Genomic DNA, 21,834 nt, shown 5'->3' with positions numbered 1-21,834 from the left:
AGGTTGCTGTGAGAGAGGGAAGTTTGTGAGGCTAGAGGTGGCAGCATCAAGACCCAGGGCTCTCTCTCAGGGTCTGGGAAGAGACTTGGTTAACTCTTTATCATTTTGTACTTGGTGTTTGCTTTATGGTTTGGGTTGTGTCCTGTGGGGCAGGTTTGCCTCAGCGAAAATATAGACTCTGTGGTGCAAATTGACAACCCACTACATGCATGTGAAGGAGTGAGACAGAACTTCAGCATGGAGGGTCGGCAGGGCTGCAGCTGCATCCCAGAAAGGAAGGAAAATACCCACCCAATTTCCAGAGGAGCATCTCGCTGAGGATTGGTGGAAGCAGGCCGGTCAAAGGTATTTCTGGCCCCAGAGAGGGGCAGAGAGGGGTCAGTTCCCTGCAGGCCGAGGGGAGAGAGGAGCAGCTGAGCATCTCAGCAGGCAGGAACTGCAGAGCGGGCCTGAGGAAGGCTGCTGTGGGAGTGAGCCTGAGGCAGGCAAAGGCCTGTGAACAAGCAGCTAGTGGGAATCTCTGGAGCAGAGCCACAGCTGAGGATTCGGAGCAAGGGAGCCCACGAGGCCAGAGAGACTCTCCAGACTGGAGTTTTTCCGACAGAGGATCTGGAGGACGGCTGAAAGAGAAAGATCTACAGTCACAGGTAGAGCCTTCCTGCACAAGGGGGAGACCCCAAAAAGACTATGTACATTCATAGGGGTGCAGGGCAGGCTAGCACACAGCAGAGTATGGAGTAAGGGATTGGATTTTTTTTGCAAGACATTGCCAGAGCCTGACAAGAAGGCTGAGAAGCAGCCAAGGTTTTTTTCTGTGATTTTTTTTTTTTTTGCTATTTCAATTTTGTTGAGCACTGGCCAAGACTGGACCCTGCAAAGGTGTACCCACAAGACGCACTAGGACACCCTGGGGTGCAGAGAAGGTTACAGCAGGCAGCAGTGCAACCTGGCTGTGGAAGAACATCATAAAACACCATCTGGAGAGGCTAGGCGGGGGTAAAGGGGAGGTTTGGAGCCCCACTGAAGACACAGGGATCAAGACCAGGTAGGATCAATGTGGACATTGCCTCCTGGGAATACATAGGTCATCAAAGTCATGGCAGACGAGAAAAATGTAAGATCCACTCCCTGGCAGACCTGGTGATCCAGAACCAAGGTCTACCCTGTCACCACCTGTAGGCAGACGAACACGGGACAGCATGAGCAAGTCCTATAATACCTACACAATGCACTTAATTCATTCATATAATCACTGAATTAGTTTAAGAAGTAAATCTATCCCAAAACAGCCAGCGAAAGGATGAAATATGATGGGGGAGGTTAATATATTTTTATTTGTTTTTACCAAGATTGCCTTCCTTCACCATCTTGCTTGTGAAGTTACCATTTCTTTATTTACTCATTAGACTTAAATGTCACATACGAAATATGACAGGACCACATTCCCCACAAAACACCTCAGAACTTTAAAAGTCCATCTCAACCGACCAATGGAATGTAATGGGGAGAACAGACCCCTTTCCTAATTTTAAAAGGAAAATTAAGGAAAGTTTAAAAACTGACTAAATGTAATCATTGTAAAGTTTCTCAGCTTCATATACTCAATAGTTAGGGAAACCTTGTTATGGATACTATATAAAATTATAGATCCCACATCTATATTTAGTAATTAATTTTTAAACCAATACTTTAAAGTGTTACTCATTACACATCTTAAACCTAATGTATCTGCAAGCTGTATTTCAGTTTGAACCAGTTTCCTACAATGTTATGAATGTGACATCTTAATTTGAATGTGGCTCTTTGGAAGTGTGTGTGTGTGTGTATGCGTGTGTGTTTTAAACTGTGTTCTATAATTTTAAAAACGGAAATCCATGCTCTGCTTAGCCTAGATTCAAGCAAATCATGACTGTAGGAATTCCTGCTTTCAGAACTCATTCAACCATACTGAAGCCTATCTGTTAAGTTTTTAACCCATATTTGTATATAAAGATTAAGGAATGATGTAACTATCTTGGTGCATGTCAGCAGTTAGTCTTTGCTGCTTTAAAACTACAGGAGTTGATATCTTGGAGAAAAGAGTAGAGACAATAACATGGAATTCATAAACCAAGGGTTCTGTTATCAGAAGTCACTCCAGCACATGCCTAATACCTGCTGAGGCAGATAGGGTTATTATTGGGATTAGCTTTTAGAAACCTACATTCAGACAAACCTTTGGATCACAGAAGTAAAAATATGTCTGCAAAATGCTGCCCTTTTATATACTATATGTCTGGGGAAATGATTTTCTAACTAGCACAATACTAGTGTTATATCCGTGGCACAACCCAGAGATGCAACAGTATCTGGAGGTTTTATTACGAGGAAAAGTGCTCAGTGGCAGAGTTGAAATGTTGTCTTGTTCCAGAAACACAAGTTTGAGACTTTAGATTTTGCCAGATATTGATCTTAGCTCTAAACAGGTATGGAGTCTTTCAGACTGAGGAAGAAACTATGAACATAGCACATATATCCCTTGTGTGCTGTTGGCTACAGAAACTGTGTGCTTAATGCTAGCTTAATGGGCCACTTGACACAGCCTTTGGTTATTTCTTATTAGGAGGAAAAGGCTGATCAATCCACAAAGTACAAACTGTGTGCCCTCAGTATTTAGGAAGCATCTGGCAGATTTTGAGTATGATCACATTCTAAATAAAAGTAATGTTACTTTTTTATTTTACATGTATATTTTGAAATGGCTGATGTTTGTAGGGATGTAAGTCAAAAATGCATTTATTTTCTTTTTTAAAAGTGCTTACAAATTCAAAATCTGGATTTGGACTTTCTTGTGTCTGAGATTTTTAGATTAAGTTCTGGTAGTACCAGAGACTCTTGCGGTGCCAATAGACTTGATATCAAGGAGATTGTCAGGTAGTATAGAGGAGAAGGAAGTAGACTCACAGGAATCCAAATAGATGCAACACTGAGGCAGAAATCTAAGAGACTGACACAGGTGTGGTGGAGGGGACAAGACTGGAACAAAATAAATTAGAGATGAGTAGAGAATGGACCATACTACGGGGTGAATCCCTGTTCTCTTGAAGAGGTTGTGAAATCCCTGCAAAAGCTGGAAGACAAGCAGTGCATGAGGTAAAAACTGCAGGAAGAAAAGTTCTAAAGATTAAGGTCTAGTGCCAATGAGAAGAACTTTATTTCACTGAAGCTTCTGCTGCAGATCTCTAATATAATGCTGGTCTTTTAGTAGTTATCACTGATTTCATATTTGTCATTTTCTGCCTGAGTTAGGATCTGATTTGCAGAAGTGCTGAGTGTTCACTGCTGCCACTGAATTCAATGGAAACTTTGCAATGAACAACTAAAATGTTATAAAATATTATAAACCTTGGGGGGGTAGGTGGGTGGGACACCAAAAAAAACAAGCAAGCAAGCAAACAAACAAACAAAAAAAACCAAAACAGTTTGTGGGCATTTCAAGACAGGCACCTGGAATTTATGGATCCTTTTTTACCTTAATTTCTGTGCCTCAGTTACTCATCTGTAAAATGACCCATTCATCTCATTGGTTTTGTGAAAATGAATTAATTTGTATTTGTGGATTTAGTTGCTTTGGTTATTAATGCCAAAAAAACCCATAAGGAAGCTAATAATTTCATATTCAGAGCAGAATCCTATGTTTTGCTGGTGAATGACAGATCTTCATACTAAATGAAAAGCAAAAAAGGAAATACTCATCAGTTATAAAGCCAGAAGGGATTGTTGTGATAGCTACCAGTGGATTATCACTAAATTATCTTGGGGCACATGTGCCACAAGTGATGTTGGCATCTGGTCTGTTTGGCACATGGAAGATTTTGCGTGGAGGTGGGGAGTTGGAGTAGCAGATCAGGGAGAAGTTGAAAATCAGAGTGAGGCCAATGATTGTCAGAGCAGCAGATCAGGGCAGGTGAAGGGATTGAAGGGGCGGGAGTTGAGTGTCAGTGTTAGCTGGAGGATTTTGCCCTGTGGGTGCTGCAGTAGTATGAATACAGTGTGCCACATATGAATTTGGTGTACCTACACTTTAGAGCGGCTTCTGGCATGGTCTTCCATGGCATTCTCATTTACAAGCTAAGGAAATGCAAACATGATGAAAGTACTGTAAAGTGAATACACAACAGGTTATATCATCAATAACTCAATATCTAGGTGGGAGGAGGTATCAAGTAGTGTCCCCAGGGGTCTTTAGTGGATTCAGTGTAGTTAAAATGTCTGTTAATGACAGGACTGAGTGCATGCTTAGCAGGGCTGTGCAAAACTTCGATCCCTGATTCATTTTGGCAGATATTTGGACCCTTCCCAGGGACAAGGATGGGGACCCTTCTCGGGGAGGAGGAGAGAGGGGGAAGGACCAAGGCAGATGATGATAAGGAGGGATAGAGAGGGACCTTTTGTTGCTCTCAAGTCTCTGCTTTTGTATTCTCCTTCCCTCTTGATGACTCTTGATCCATGGATATCTCTGGTTGGCCTCTCTGTTTTGTCATAGTTTCATAGCTGGTAGGGTCAGAAGGGACCTGAGCAGATCAAGTCTGACCCCCTGCCATGGCAGGAAAGAGTACTGGGGTCAAACGAACCCAGCATGGTGTTCATCCAGCCTCCTTTTAAAGACCCCCAGGGTAGGAGCCAGCACCATTTCTCTTGGAAGTTGGCTTCAGATCCTAGCCACCCTGACCGTGAAGTAGCGCCTCCTGAAGTCTAGCCTGAATCTACCCTCTGCCAGCTTGTGACCGTTATTTCTAGTCACTCCTGGTAGTGCTTGGGGGAACAGGGACTCCCCCAATGCCTGCTGATCCCCCCTCACTAGTATGTAAATGGCCACTAGATCCCCCCTCAGCCTTCTCTTGTGGAAGCTGAATAGGTTCAGGTCCCATAGCCTCTCCTCGTAGGGCCTGCCCTGCTCACCTCTGATCATACAGGTGGCCTCCTTTGGACCCTCTCCATGTTGTCCACATCCTCCTGAAATACTGCTCCCAAAGCTGGACACAGTACTCTAGCTGAGGCCTGACCAGTGTCACATAGAGGGGAGGACCACCTTCTTGGACTTGCTTGAGATGCATCTGTGGATGCCTGACAAGGTACGCTTGGCCTTCCTGACTGCGTCCCCACGCTGTCGGCCCATGTTCATTTTGGCATTAATAATAACTCCAAGAACCTTTTCTGCCTCTGCACTGACGAGAAGGGAGTTCCCCAGCCTGTGGGTATGCTGCTGGTTCTTTCTCCCCAGGTGCAGTACCCTACACTGTCAGTGTTGAAATCCATCCTGTTCTCATCCTCCCATCCCTGTAACCTGTCCAGGTTTGATTGCAACCTATTCTTCCCTTCTAGCATGCCCACTTCTCCCCACACTTTAGTGTCATCTGTGAATTTGAACAGGGTGCATTTTACCCCCTCGTCCAAATCACTGATGAAGATGTTGAACAGTGCGGGCCCAAGGACCAAGCCCTGTGGAACCCCACTCCCACATCCCTACAGGTCAAATAAGACCTGTCCACCACCACTCTCTGGGTGTGGCCCTCCAGCCAATTAGTGACCCATCTGACTGTGTACGTATCGATGCCACAGTCTCCTAGTTTTTTAATGAGAATGGGGTGAGAGACAGTGTCAAAGGCCTTCCTGAAGTCCAGAAAGACTGTCCACCGCGACACCTACGTCCAAGGATTTTGTGACTTGGTCATAGAAGGCCACCAGGTTGGTCTGACAGGACCTGCCTCTAGTGAACCCATGTTGGTTGCCCCTACGCATAATCTCCCCTGCTGGCTCCACATAGCTTATCACATGCACACATACTAGGCCTGTGCGAAGTGTATTGTATTCACTTCAGATTTGGATTCGGTGGATTCGGGGGACTGTTGTGATTTGGTGATTCAAATTAATGTCCCATATTGATCTGGCCGAATCTCTGAATCATCCCCATCCCCCGCCCGCTCTTAATGGCTGCCCCACCTGCTCTCCCAGCTCCTGGCTCTTAAACAAAATCAAACAAACAAAACTAAACAAAACAAAAAATCGAATCGGGCCAAATCTCCTCTGAATTGAATCAGCACCCGAAGCTTCGCACAGTCCTAACATATACTAATTTGGTCTTTCTGGGCCTTCTCCTAATTTGATCTGTTCTCCCAAAACCTGAACTCAGAATCTCCCCCCGCTCCACCCCCGGCTCTGTTGCCTTTCTTCTGTGCTGCTGTAAGTGATTGATTGATTGATTGATTGATTGATTTTTAACCTTTTCCCCTGCTCTCCCTCTCCCCTACAGTTTCAAGCCATTTCTGGCTAAATTACAGTTTTTCTGGGCTTCAAGGGAAAAGATAAATTCTGGGCTTTTCCCTGAAATTATTTGAAGCCTGAATTACAATGATCCCTAGTTATTTAGTCTGGAGAAGAAAAAACTGAGTGTGGATTTGATAACAGTCCTCAAATATCTGAAGACCAAATATATAACTGATGGAGATGGACTTTTCTCTGTTCCCATAGGAGAGATGAATAGAAGCAATGACCTTGAACTGCAGCAAAGGAAATTTAGGTTGGAGATTAGGAGGAACATTTCTAACTATGAGAGTAATTAAGCAGTGGAACAGTCTATGGGGAGAAGTTGTGGAATCACCTTCCCTTGTATTTTTCAAGAGCAGGTTGGACAGACACTTGGCTGGGATGATTTAGTCAGGGGTGATGCTGCCTTGAGCAGCAGGCTGAACTATATGATCTTATGAGGTCCCTTCCAGCCCTACTTTTCTATGATTATAATAAGCATCCTGGTGCTTGTGTGCTTCACTGACAACAGGCAATGGCAGTGGATGATTATTTAAATGACAGTATTTCACTTTGCATATAACTTGTGGCATGCTCACAGACGAGCTAAAAAATATTTCCATCATTAATAACTGAAATGTATTGAAAGGGGATGTAAAAATAGGTTGGTGCTGCAGCACACAGGCAGGCTTCTGCAAAGCAGTGGCTGGAGGCAGGGAGCGGGCTGGGCAGTGTATGTCTGTTTGTCTGTCGCCATCCCGCCTCCCCAGCTTGGTGTCTGCAGGGTATTAGCCTGTCAGGCCCTCTCTTGCAAACTCTAGTGGGAGCTAGCTGGCAGAGCAAGATGCTGGCTGTAGGGAGCAGATGCTGCTACAGCAGCTGGAGGTTTCCTTTCTGGGGGGTGGGGGAAGAGGGGGGAAGTGGACAGCAACCACCATGGGACAAAGGAAAGCTGCTGCTGAGCTTGGTGGCACTGGGTGGCATGGGGGCCAGGCAGTGGGCTAACAGCTCAGTGGCACAGCAACTTACCCTGTGCCTGCTGTGTACCAAGGCTGGAGGAGGAAGCAGGAATGTGTTTGTGCGTGTGTCTCTGTGAATGTTTCTGTGCACATGTTTATGTGTATGTGCATCCCCACACTCCTAATTTTGCGCTATCCTAAAAATTTACATCTATAAATATTGAAATAAATGCTTAATAATAAACATAAATTTTAGCCACGAAAACTATTACAAATAAAAATCAAATTCTGCCGAGCTTACTTATATAATGCTGCCACAGTGCTTTTCTGAAATAATTAGAACAGACAGGTGTTGTGGCACCCTGGGGTGCATTGAGATACTTGAAAGGGTGGCACAGGATATTAGCACTGTACGTAGTGTTAAGAACAGTCTGACCCATTGTGGTCTCTCCAAATTCTTTATAACAGGATTGATTGCTCTTATTTTTTCTGTAGTAAAAAAGATAGTGAGAGCTGGCATTTTATAAGGGATACCATGATTCAAAGACATTTGATAAGCACAACATTAGAAAAATATTGTGTCTTAATTTAAACTTTCCAATAATGTTTAAACATCACCACACCCGGTATACATTGGGTGTGTCTACACTTGCATTTATGGTAGCTTAAATATACTGCATTGTAAGTTTCTGCACATCAAGTGGTAAATTTACTGCACATTAATCATCTACCTGTGCAGGTGTTAAAGTGCATTAATGCTATGTGTAGACTAACTTGGGACTAAAATTAGTCTCAAGTAAGTCCACACACACAATGTTACTGTACAGTAAAGTGTCTATGTGTGCTCTACTGTGCAGTAACTATGCAGGTATACATTTGATAAATTCAATAATCAGGTATCAAATTTATGCTCAAGTCAGCATAAGTCACGAAATTTATTGTGCAATATTGTGATACACGTGTAGATATGCACCTATGCTGTGCAGTAATTTCAGTTTCTGTGCAATAATTGTAGGATTGTAGATGTGTCCATTATGTCAGTTGTTAATTAATCTCATTGTTACATTGCGACGTGTGTGTGTGTATCTGGGTATATATAACTTCCATACTCCTATTTGATATTATCCTATTACCCTGGGTGCCTCCCCAGATCCAGGAGGCACCAGCTACTGAGCCAGGAGGGTATTGGGGGGGGGCCTGTGTCTTCCCCAGCATACTCAGAAGTGGACCGAAAGTGCTTTTGGTCCACTTCTGGGTCTGCTGCCAAGTGTGCTGGGGATCTTCCCATGCTCCTGTGGGACACTCCATCTACTCCAGCATCACAGCATTCACAAGCTGCCTGGTACCTTGAGTTATGTAGAAAAAACATGTAAAGCTATGTCTATATCTGAATCATCTAATCTTTCTGAATCTCTGCGAATCGGTTTGGAGGGTTCTGATTTGATTCAGAGAGATTAAGGGGTTTCCTGATTTGATTGGGATTCAGCGATTCGGCCACTAAATCGGGCCAAATCTCCACTGAATCGAATCAGTGACTGAAGCTTTGCACAGCCCTATTGCACATCTGTGCTTGTCTGGACATGGCGAGATTTCAAATAGGAATCCATAGTATTAAAACCAATCTTTGCAGAAGAACACTTGCTTTATTTTTCTTTAGTCAAAAAAATAATTGAAAACTAAGAACTGGCATTTTCTGTGGGCTGCCTTGAATCTAAAAACATTGAAAAACTGCCCTAGCACTTGACCATCCCATGATACCCATCTAATGGCCAGATGCTGTAATAGCAATTACTGCACACAGCTAAGTTAAGAGAGCAAATTGAATGTCCATTACTTACAAAAGGGTAAATTTTTTTGTAGTCAATGTCTTTTGCATCCACACCCTAAGTATGTTAAATCAACACTGTTACCTTTATTGACCAAACTTGTAATTGCATTAAAAAATATGTTCGTTTGAAAAGATCTGTTTTCCATAAAGCCATTAAGCATTTGATGCTTCTTTAATTCTTTATTAACTGAGTCCTGTATTGGCTGTTCCATTATTTTTCTCAAGATCAATGTCCATCTAACAGGCTTATAATATCCTGAGTAGTTCCATTTGCTTTTTTCACTGCTGACTCAGCTTTAACTCCATCCAGTCCTCTGGAACTTCCTCAGTGATCCAGGAGTTATTTGGAATCAATATTGAATAGCTGTTCTTTCAAAGAAGATGCATTATCCTCTGTATTAAGTCAGGTGAGGCCCCTGTGGAAAAGTTAGTATATGAACTTGTGATTAAAATACCACATCATAGTACATAGACCAGGCAGACTGATTAAAAGTTAGCTTAAACAATCTGAATTATGGAAATTCCCAACTTTTGAATTATTGACTTTACAACCTTACTTTAAGAATGTAACAACACAAGAAATGCCCTACTAGATCAGACCAATGATCTATCTAGTCCATTATCCTGTTTGTGAAGGTGACAGAAGTGGATGCTAGAGGGAGATCCCTGAACCAGACAAATTGAGAGCAGGGATGCTCAACACTAAGCCCACAGGCCAGATCTGGCCTACATCATCATGTCCTCCAGCCCACATGGTGCCCCACAGGACAGAAGGTTGGCAGCAGGGGAGCAGTGTCAATGCTCCCCTGCTGCAAAATTTCTGTACCTGTGTGGAGCCCTGGGTCCTGGTCCCCTAATCAGGCATCCAATCCTAGTGCACAGCATCAGAAGGTGGCCCCAGGCCCCAGGAGCCAGTCCCAGTTTGGGGTGGTGGGGTTAATCTGTCCTACTGTTTTCAGTGGGTGCCCCCATAATTCTAGTATTGTAGGACTTGGTTCATAACAATTCCTTGTTCACTTTGTCTGCACTGATCATGGTTTTATTAAATCTATATTGTATCCCCCCCTTAGCCTTCTCTTTTCCAAATTGAAGTTTCCTAGCCCTTTTAACAGGGGCAATGCAAAGGGGTGCATGTGGGTGCATGAGCACCCCCTGACTGTGGCGGTGCACCCCCTGAAAAAAGGCACTGCCAACACTGTCAGTGGCTCCTGTGGGCGGTCGCCACTCACCAACCCACTGCTGAAATCACCAGCAGCATCTGTGGGTGGTCCACGATTGCCACTGGATGCTGCTGCTGCTGGCGGTGCCTGCGGGTGGTTGCCGACCCTTGCTCGGCACTCATCACCTCCCTCCCTGGCTGCTGACAGTGCTGGCAGCATCTGCAGGAGCTCTGCGTTTATTGCCACTGGGCTCCCACCGCCATCAGCACTGCCATGCTCTCCCAGCCACTGGGGGCACATGCCATTCATGCTTTTTAGTCTCTCGTCATATGGCATCTACTTTATACACCTGATCATTTTGTTTGCCCTTCTCTATACCTTTTCCAAATCTAACATCCTTTTGAATATGCAGAGACCAAAACTACACACAGTACTCAAGTTATGGGTGCACCATGGATTTGTAAAATGGCATGATGTTGTTCTCTATTTTGTTTTCTGTTCCCTCCTTAACGGTACCCAAAAGTTTATTGTTTTGATTGGTTTTTTTTGGTTGCTGACTTTTCAAGAACTATCTACTATCTACTACTTTTCAAGAACTATCTTTTCAAGAAGTATCAAGAACTATTTAAAATGACTCCAAGATCTCTTTCCTGAGTTATAACAGCTCGTTCAGAACCCAGCATTATGTAGGTCAAGCTGAGGCTTTTTTTTCTCCTTAGTGCACTACATTGCACTTGTCATCATTTAAAGTTTAGCTACCATTTTTTTGCTCACTCATTTTGCTTGGTGAGATCTTACTGCAAATCCTTTTTGCCAGTTTTGGATCTCACTATATGAAGTAATGTGGTGTCATCTGCAAACTTGGAGATTTCACTGTACAATCCCATTTCTATGTCACTGATGAAAACATTGTACAAATTGGGCCTGGTACTGAACCTGGCGATACCTCACTTTTGATCTCTGTCTATTCAGACAAGTGAACAGTTAACCCTACCCTTTGCTTCTATTTTTTAACCAGCTCTCATCCCACAAAAGGTCCCTCTCTCCAGTTCTGTGGCAACAGTTTTCTTAAAAGCCTTTGGCAATGGACCTCTCTGAGAGCTTTTTGAAAGTCCAGATATATTATGTCAACTGAATCCCCGTTGTCCATGTGCTTATTAACACTCTTTAAAAAATTCAGTAGATTGGTGAGACAAAATTTCCCTTTACAAAAATCATGCTGAGTTTTCCCCAGTGGATCATATTTATCCATGCAACTGCTAATTTTATTCTTTATTATAACTTCTACCGACTTGCCAGGAGTGGAAGTAAACACTAGATAGAAGAGGTCAGTAGTTCCCAGAATCACCTCTGACATGCTTTTAGAAGATAGGTGTTATATTGATGATGCACCACTTCTCTGGCACAGAGGCTGTTTGTAAAGATAGGCTACACACAGTTCTGCACTTTCACCTTTGAGTTCATTCAGAACTCCTGGGTGAATGTCATCTGGTCCTGATGCTATTAATATTTAATTTATTAATCTGCTCTAAAACTTCTTCTTTTGTCACCTAAATTATGGTCCAACTTCTTAGAACTATCTACGAGGAAGGTTTCATATGGCTTAGGGATTTCCCCAGTATGTTGATACCCTGGCAATCATCTAATGCTCTCACTGATTCTCTCTATGGCTTCCTCCTGATGTATTTTAAAATGTTTTTATGATTAACTTTAGTGTCTTTTGCTAGACACTCTCATATTCTTTTTTTGGCCTGCCTTATTTCACTTTTACACTTGACCTGCTAGTGTTTTGTGAGCTTTCTTACTTTCCTCACTTCTGCACAATTGTCATTTTCTAAAGGACATCTCTTTGCCTTGAATAGCTTCCTTAACTCTGCTGTTAAATTGCACACGGGTTTTATCAATCCACTTGGTGCCCTTTTTGATTTATGTTATGCATTTTTCCTGAGCCTCTAATATGATATTTTTAAACAGCTTTCGGGATGCCTGCAGCCCTTTAAAGTTTTTGACTACTACTTCAAGCTTCATTCTGAGCAGCTTCCTCATTTCTGTGTCATTTCCCTTCCTAAAGTTGTATAATGACATGGTGGACTGTTATGTTTGCTATTACTGAGCGTCTCACCTAAAGGTAACTCTTGAATAAGGTCCTGTGTGTTACTCAGGATTCAGCCTAAAATTGCTTTACTTTTTGTGAGTTGCAAGATGAATTGTTCCAGAATGCAATCTTTTATCACATCCAGAAATTTTATCTCCACGTCTCGCTATGATGTGGTGTTTACCCATCTAGGAAAGTTGAAGTCTCCCATTATTATGGCTTAGCCCATTTTAGTAGCTTTTCAAATCTCCCTGCTGATTTCATAATGACATTCATGTTCCTGACCAGGGGTTTGGTAGTACAAGAGTTGCACTATATTTGTTTTATTCAAGTATGGGATTTCCATCCACAGCAATTCTATGGTAGCTCTCCCTTCAAACAAGATTTTTATGTTATTACCAGATGTTTTAGCTCATCCATCTTTTTTTTCAGGCTTCTGGCATTTGTGTAGAAGCACTCGCAAATTTTATACTTGCTGATCTGCTCATTACTGCTCATGCTATCTGACTGGAACTCTAGGACTAGGTACAGGCATTACACTTTTACCGAAATAAATGTTCAGAAACCGGTCCATACCCATAACAGAACAGGAATTTGGCAAACATAGACTAATTTAAAAATGGCAGAATCCAGCCTAAGATATACTCCCCTGCACTACCCCACAGAAAGGGAATGTGTGCTCGGTTCACTATCAATCTAAATGATGCCACTTACAGAAAACTATGTAACAGATCAATTTTGCCTTGGGCTTTTTGAATGTCTGTACCTAGTCTAGATGTTATGATTTATCCCCTATTATATATAGTTATACTTCTTACTCCTCTACTATCTTCTTCAAGGCAGTATAGAATCTGTATGATGCCCCCCTTTGGGATTGCATCAACCTAACCTGTGTGCTATTCTGGACTTGCTGGTTTCCCCTCACTTTTTAGTTTCAAAACTGCTCTATGACACTTTTAATTTTTAGTGCTAAATTCTGGTTTCATTCTGGTTTAGATAGAGCCCATCTTTTCTGTATAGGTTAGTCTTGTCCCATTGTTTAAATGTTGTATTTTTTCTGTAATTTTATTTAAAATAGCTGACATTTTTAAAAGGATGCAAGCAATTTTTTGAAACTGGCTTTAATATAAATATTTAAAACTATGTAATGAGCCATGCTATACATTGATGTAATTTAAATGCCAGATTCCACAAAACTAAATATAGATATTATGCAAATTACATACATTAAATACTGTTCATCTCAAAGATATATATTTTATCCTCAGTATTACCATTTAAGAAATGTATCTGTCAATGATGTATGCACATGCATGTTAATTATAAATAAATTGCATGGAAAAATGCCAGTAGATTACTTTTTGTTTCCTTTTAGCTTAGCAAAATTCCTAATGATATCCTTCCAGCCTATATGTATTGGAACATCAGATAATTAAGTGTTACAATGTGGTGAGGGAATTTATATTCATTTTCTCAACCATAGCTCTTCCTTTGGTTTAATTTGTTTGCAGAGCTAAGCGTATGCATAGTCACCTTCTTGAAGGAACACTGTAGTAGAATTTACAATAAAATTACTAGACACGACTTATCCTTGGTGTGGCTCTTTTAAAGGTCTGTCTAGACTTATAGTATTTGACTAGAAAGCAGAGTAAGTCAGTAAAAAAAGTTTTAATTTCCTGTCATAAACTGTTAAAAATGATGCAGATAATAGATTGGAGCCCAATGATTACTGTTATTGTCAAAGGACAGGTAACTTAGAGGGTGAATATAGCAGTTAATTGGCACACAGCACAAAGTGGAGGGAGGTCAGACATGAGCCAAGACATCTGAATGATGTCCTCCCTTAAGGAAAGTGCCAGGGGATCATTAGGATCCATGCAGCATGTTGAGGAGGCATCGCACTGGAAAATGGGAAAATGAAAAAAGTGGCATAATAAAAGAGGTTTGGGAAAGGCAGGAGGAATGGATTTACAGTGTGTAATATTCACCTTCATGTGCCATAGTGACTTTACTATTTAATATTATTGCCTGTTCACTTCCATTGTTGCCCAACAGCATAAGAAATCTGTTTCCCAAAGAAAAATGTCCATTATTTCTATAACATTTTACATGTGGCCTAAAGTTATTAGTACATAATAACAGCACACATGCATAACTGTGGCATAGTTCAATGGAATTAACCCCTTTCACTGCCTCTAATCTTCCCTATTCACCCTATGTACTGTCAGCTGTCTACCTAATCTGACCTGACCAGTTTTCAGCCATTTATATATCAGCACGAACATGAAACTCTTTCCCTGTATCAGTGCTCTCTGTCTTGACTCTCTACAAAACTCTGAGAAAAGAGGTGGTTTCAACTTGTTATTCACTGAGCATTTTTCCTGAGTGTTAATGACACAAATGAAAACACAGGAGCAGATGCATCTAAGTTCCATATTCTGAATTTGACTGGAAATTTCTCACTGGAGTCACAGCATTGGTTTAGAACACAGTGGAGACAAGGGTCAACTAGAAGGTTCAGAGCTGGAGTCAAACTTATGCCAAAGCTAGAGCCATTTGATCTGAAGTTGAGTCATATATATTTGAAACGTGTTAAGATGTACCTTAGGCCATTATTTATTAACTTCAGGTGTATTTTTAACATATTCTGCTATCTTGTGATTCGGCCTTGGAATGTACCAGACCATGATAAAGGTATTTTGTATTATTATTATTTTACATTACATTACATTAGCTTTACCATTGTAATATCAGGATGTGATGCATGAAATTCTTATGAGACTATCAAGGGCAACAATGCTAAGCTAAGTACAAGAAAAAAGCTGGAAGTTAAATATGATTAGAGTTTGGACTTTGGACTAAAGTTTGGAAAGAAATTAGCAAAGTCACAGTCAGGCAACAAATATAAATCTAAAAGTAACAATATAAAAGACAGAATATACAAGAGTAAGAAGAATTAAATATCCAAGAGTCAGCATTCTGGATGATGAGATGTGGCTTAATGGGTAAGCTTGTCACTAAAGAAGAAAATCTGTACTACTGTGCTTCCCCCCCTGCCCTTTTTTTCTTTCGTCAAGGGATGAAATAAAGATATTAGTCCCATTATGATTTCAGTTACCATGAGCAAAATGTCAAATACAGAGCACTATGACTAAACATGAGAGACTAGTATAGAAAATGTTTATAAAGATGTTATCTCCTGAGTGTGTTTTAGCAGAAGCATTGGAGAAAATAACCATGAGAAGCAGACGGCTACAAGAAGTCTTTAATGTGTTTTGTAAGAGAGTTGTCACAGGTTAGAAGATAGGAATTTGAAAAACAGGTGTATGTAGTTGAAAAGTAAAGGGAAAAACTGAAAGAACAAAAGAAAATAAACCCAGCTATGAGTGCACACATCTCAGAGTTCGCTATGAAAACATTTCTCAGAACAAAATGAAGAAATATTCATGGAAAAAGTTTGTATCACCTTAGACATAGGAAAATAACAATGAAAAAGCATAACAAAATGTATAGGTGAAGCTTACACCAGAACAAATAGCTGTTCAGGACTGTACATAGTTTTTGGATTTGGCATTTGTTTAGTTTAGTTTTCGTTTCCTTTTTTAAAAACATGTGAAGCAGTTAAATGTGTTTCTGTGACATTTGAACTCTTTAGAGGGAATTTCATTCTCTGAGACTTATGGGGTGAAAGTCTTATGAGTAATTATTTAAGTGTAAGCTAACATATTAAAGTGTATACATGTTATATATATGTTTAGACATTGTATTTTTGCCTAAATTTATTTTTTTTACAATTTTTTAAAGCACAGAACTGTTACACTTCGTAGACAACAAGTTGGTGGCTTGGGCTTAAGTATAAAGGTATGGATAACCCTTTGTTTTATTTTTTCTTTCTAACTTTAGCATCATTAGGGCATGAAAGTGTTAATTAAGATTTCATTATTGATGCACCTTTTTTACAGGGTGGTGCTGAGCATAAAGTGCCTGTCGTCGTATCAAAAATATTTAAAGACCAAGCAGGTAAAACACATATTTATACTCAAACAGGTTTCTGATGTTGTCTACATTATGTTCTTTAAAATGGAATGGGATGTACCTCAGAATTTCAGTATATTTACAGGTCATGACATTGACATTACACCATTTTTAACCCTTTCAGCAAATGGCTGAAGTCAGGATATGGACAATTCTGTGTGTCAGATTGAAAATAGTCCACAGTTTTATGAAGGCATTGAGGACTGAAGTTAAAATCTAATTTTAGAGAATGTATTTTTATGACAGTATATGTCATTGTTTTAAAACACTGTACTTAACATGGCTTGTGAAAAAAATAAAACTAACTCTACTGACTCACTTTTAATAGTGCAGCAGACAAATAAACTATGATGATCCTTTTCCTTACACTAATTTACTACCATTGATATGCCTATACCTGCCTAGATGGAATAAGGCAGCCTGAAGCAATATTGAATACTTTTTTTTGTAACACAGTGTATAAATTAGTGTAACACAGGGTTGTTCAACCTTCAGCCCATTGGCCAGATCTGGCGCATGATGCTATGTCATCTGATCCATGGGGCTCCCCAGAGTTTGGGAAATTTGACAGCAGGTGGCACTGCTCCCCTGCTGCCAAGCCTCCAGACCTGTGGGGAGTCTCAGATTCTGCACCCAGCCCCCACACAAAGGGCTGGACAGGGACAGCACCAGGAGCCTAGGATACAATTCTATTGTGCAGAGAGATGGAAAGGAGTGATGTCAGACACCAGGGTGAGGGTGCATTTTAGCCTACAGGCAGTCCCCACACTGCTTATGTGGCCCATAGGGCCAAAAGGTAGAGTACCACCGATTTAATACAACACACAGTTAAAGCATTACCCAGAAATCATCTGTTTCAGAGAAACTGATTAAGACTTGATGAACTAGTTAATCCCAGAGGGCATAAAGGTGAATTCCAGTTTTAAAGGATAGAGAGTAAAATTGTGTCAAGTATATTAATAATGATAAAAAGTATAGGCAATCAGGGTCAAAGACATGGCTTATATCCATCATCCAAAGATAATGTTTTCTCTAAAAGAAACTTACTTAAGATACTCAAAACCTTAACAGGTTTAGTTAAAAATTGTATGTGTAAGTCAAAAGATAGCCACACAGATCTTGATAATTATACTATCTTTCTGTGGACAAATGTGTCTTTTTAATAAAAATGAATGCATGGACCTCTGCATGATGGGGCACAGAGCTTTGCTACAGCTCCAGCAGGCCAAGTTCTATAAATTTTAATATTAAAGCCACTAAAACTTTTTTTCATCTGTTAATTGATGTAGGAACAGCCTACTCTTTTGTTTTTCAGTTCTTATTAATCCTCATTACATTTTTACTCTACCCAGCTGTTTGCTGCTCATTTCATATACTTCCTGAAAGTGCTGTGCCTCTAAAAGCAGCTTTGAAATTAACAGGGCTAATAGTGTAGCCCTGACAGGTTGAGAGGGGGTAGAGCCACCCACTCCACATCAGGGAATATTCTGATTGTCAAATAAGCATATTACATAAGGAGCACCTGGTATTGCATGTAGTAGAAGAAAATGGCAGAACCTATATTCAGCAAATAACAGAGCAACTTACTAGTACTGTGTGTGTTGGATGCAGTGGATATGTACTACCTTTGATAGCTGAAGATTAGATTCCTTAGCTCAAGCAGTGTAATGAAGCAGGTGTAAATAGGTTATTCTGGCTGCATACTTCACAATACGATTCCATCTATCATGGACTACTATAAATCAGCACAATAGGAAATGATTTTGGTGCCTGTTACAAGACAGAATATGTCAATCTAGCAAAGCTCCTTTCATGAAGTATTTGTTGGGTGCAAATGCTGAATGGTACCTCTATTGTCAACATTTTCCTTTTAAAACAGATGTCCCTTATTAAGAATGCAAAACTGTACAGCCCCCCACCCCCAATAAAATGGATAGCCAAACCTTTTACATTCCAGAGTATCTCTGCATAAAGGAAGAGTTAAGTGGAGGGGGGGAACAAAGCAACAAACAACTCCCTCCCCCCCCACCAAAAAAGAAGCTCATCTATAATTCTTTTCTACAAGTGTCAACACTTGCAACTAAAAAAGATTATATTTAACAAACAATTTAAAACTTTAAGAAAACATTAGCTTTATAGTTATTATATGGCTTGGTAGAGTTGGAAGACAGTACAGGATCCTGTACATTGTAGATAGGTAGGCACATAGTTTGCGTACATTGGTGCACTCTAAGACATGCAGTTAGTCATGCAGCCTATGTCTCTATTTCTGTTCTAGGGCTGACCCTTTCTATCTGTAAGGGAGACAGAAAGAGAGAACAGCTTCTAATATACTTTAGAGTAGAAACTAAAACAGTTTATAATTTTTTATTGGGTAGCTGACGCATGAATTATTTCAGGTTTCACACAAGGAGTTGTCAGGGATGGAGCGGGGAATGAGAAAAAAAATGACCAATCTCAAGCAAGGTTTCTGAATGAACAATCAGATGTGAATTAATCAAACAAGGAATTGCTGTATTCCAGGTGTTGTTAATGCAAAATTGACAGCCTATCTGGAAATACAACCTTGGCAAGAGTATTAAGATGAGCTATGACTTGAAGCAAATAAATTAATTAGAAAGGCTCATATCATATACTAACTTATGTACTACTGTAAAGCCACTGGATTGCTGATTTGAGAATTAAAGAAGTGATGTTTTTGAGGAATTTTGATGTATTTTGTTTCCTCAAGCCAAATAGCCTACATTTTAAAGGAAAGTTGCACCTCATTAGCAATGGCATTAATTTCCTACTGTTTATGATGGCATGTGCTATCATTTTCTCTTCCCTGCAATTTAGAGGATTTAACACCCTTTTCCTGAAATCCATATAGAAGATTTTAATGTTGCTGCCAATATCATCTGAAGATGTGCTTCTTTCTGTTGATACAACATTTTGCTTATCAATGGCACTTCATATTCAGACTGTACAGTGCTGTTCTTGTTTATTCCATGAATTTCCCCAGCTAGTTGAATTATTACGTGTCTTGGTGCTGCATTTAGTTTCAAGCTTAGAATGAAATCAGGGAGAGGGGAAATATTTCAAAAGCATTGACCTCATAGACAGTTGAAGGTATTTCCATTCTAATTGTGATAATACAGAATTTCTAGTTTCCATTGGATCTTGTTACTGATTTTAAGAGCTCAAATGTCAACAAAGAAAAGAAATACATTTCCTTCATCACCTTCATCAGGAAAGACACTCCTTTCTGATGAGGGCCCATGATTTGTGATCATTGTATTTGTAACATCCAGATCAAATTACTCATTCAATGCAGAGTTGAATGTGGCTTTCACAGAGATGTTCCTCATGAACTGGCCAGTTCATAAGCAGAATATTTTTGTGATTTTTTTTATTTTAAAAATATAGTGATAGGCACCTATCCACTGCTCTGATTGCCCAATTGTTAAATTAATATATTTGTCCTATCCATGTTCTCCTCAAGAACCTTAACAAAAAGGCAAAATATTGCTAGTGTTTCATGTTCTCCATTGGGTCTTCACCCAGGTCAGGATTCTTACCCCAGTATTTAAAACCGCTGATGGCCCCATGTCTTAGGTGCCAAGTTTCCATCCTGCCTACCATGCTCCACTTATTATACAGGTCATAGAAACTCTCAATAGCTGAAATGAATATGAGCTGGAGGCAGAAGCCTTCCTATTCTTACTACCCTTTCTAAATAAGAAAAAAGCCCTGTGTATGAACATAATCAGTCCAAGTAAAAGTAATTTATGTGTGGGAGAGCTCAGCCATGAGAGTCCACTTTCATTAAATGCTATAGAAATGTTAATTCAGCATTCTCTGCATAGATATTTGAGTGAATTCATTTTATGCATGGCATTGATTAGATGAGAGTATGTAAAATGATTTGAGGAAAAATGAATGTTTTTGTCCAAGCAAAAGTATGGTAAATGGAAAGAAAAGAATGTTTATAAACTGACAGTGAAATATTATATTGCAGAACCCCAGTGGGCACTATTAAACTATATCTCTCCACTAATTAAGGAAATGGTTATTGTCATAAGCCCAACCCAAAAGCAGGAAGGATTTGAGGGTTTAGTGCGTCTCAGTCAGAGATATTTGCCCCAAGGTTGATTCAACTAACCTAACATTTGATCTCTTTGTAAAGCTAATGATAAACTGTATCATTTGTATCATTTTTTCATATATAGATTAAGTCAGGCTCTGTATTTTTCTGCAATTTTGCAACATGGCTGAACTGAAAAGTTACAGTCAGGTGAGGTAGCAGACATTGAATGGAGTCACCCTAGTTAATGGCTATTTACATTTTAGAAGAAATATACCTACTGAATGAATAGGGGACATGTTGAGGCAGAAGCCAGCAATAAAGCACTTATGCAAATCAGCATGGCCATGGGCACTGCCTTACTAAAGGATGGTAGGCAGCCTGCTCTCAGTCTACAGCCCAGTGCTACCCTGGCCCTAAGTAATTAATTAGTGAATTAAGGCCACAACAACAGAGAGGTAATTAATTATATATATTATCAACAACAGCAAAATATCAACAATAAAACCTCAATTCAACAACAACAATCTCAGTGATACTAACCAATTTACATCTAGCAAGCTCAATGAATACCAATACAAGAACCACTATACAACAGCAAGGGCACCATAGAGAAGCCTTTTTCTCCCTCACTCAGCAGTACCACTCAGTTACACAAAGGAACAGAGGGAAATACAGAAGGGAATATTGGTCACCTCAACCCATACCCACTGTGCCCTCACTCTGTACACAATCCTGGCTCAATGTTGGCTTCTGGCTGCCCCGGCCCTTGGGCACAATGCACCACAGCCGCTGCAGTGACCCTCCTTGGTCACTCACACTCCAGCTCGACCTCTGGCTGCTCCAAGCCTCGGGCACACCACACCACACAATGCAGCACACTCAGCAGGAGACTGGAGACATGGAGAGCCCTGGAGACCCAGGCCCTTTCAATCCATCTGCAGTTATAGACACAGCCACCAGTCATCCATCAATCATTTCAACAGCCAATCATTCATCACTGCACACAGCACTCTATATGTCACACAGCCCTCTCAGCCAGTGCACATGGTTGGTTGTTCTTTCATAAGTATCAATTTATTTACCTCGCAAAGCTTTTCCCGCTCTTCTGAGGTCCAATCACACATGTCCATAACTTCAGAAAGAGGTCAACTCTCATTAAAGATGAAGAGTTCACCTGGTCTGGAATTTTCTAGCCCACGCCGGGGGACTTGAGTGCCCATCAGAAAGGGGAAATTTAAGAGTAACTGGCAAAGAAACTCAGACTCCCAAGACACAGGGCAGGAAGGACTGTCAATACAGGGAGACAATCACATGGTTAGTATGAACAGGCAAAGTATTAGGGGTATCAATCCATCTGTAAGGTAGACACTGGCTTCACAATAGCAAACCTTGTCCAGAGTGGG

General features: G+C 40.6%; 1 protein-coding gene across 1 annotated transcript in view; it reads left to right on the top strand.

The window, feature by feature from the left end:
• SNTG2 (syntrophin gamma 2) overlaps nucleotides 1–21,834 on the top strand; it is a 597,901-nt gene that overhangs the window by 284,520 nt on the left and 291,547 nt on the right. Inside the window, exons 3-4 of the mRNA XM_090031379.1 lie at nucleotides 16,132–16,188; nucleotides 16,290–16,347. Of these exons, the coding sequence (XP_089887505.1) occupies nucleotides 16,132–16,188; nucleotides 16,290–16,347 (115 nt within the window). The remainder of the gene's footprint in view (nucleotides 1–16,131; nucleotides 16,189–16,289; nucleotides 16,348–21,834) is intronic.

This window comes from Crocodylus siamensis, chromosome 1 (genome assembly GCF_052110815.1).
Source record: "Crocodylus siamensis isolate JL-2025a chromosome 1, ASM5211081v1, whole genome shotgun sequence".
In the NCBI taxonomy this organism is placed as follows: Eukaryota; Metazoa; Chordata; order Crocodylia; family Crocodylidae; genus Crocodylus; species Crocodylus siamensis.
Note: the sequence above shows the minus strand (reverse complement) of the source record. Positions and strands in the feature narration are given on the sequence as shown.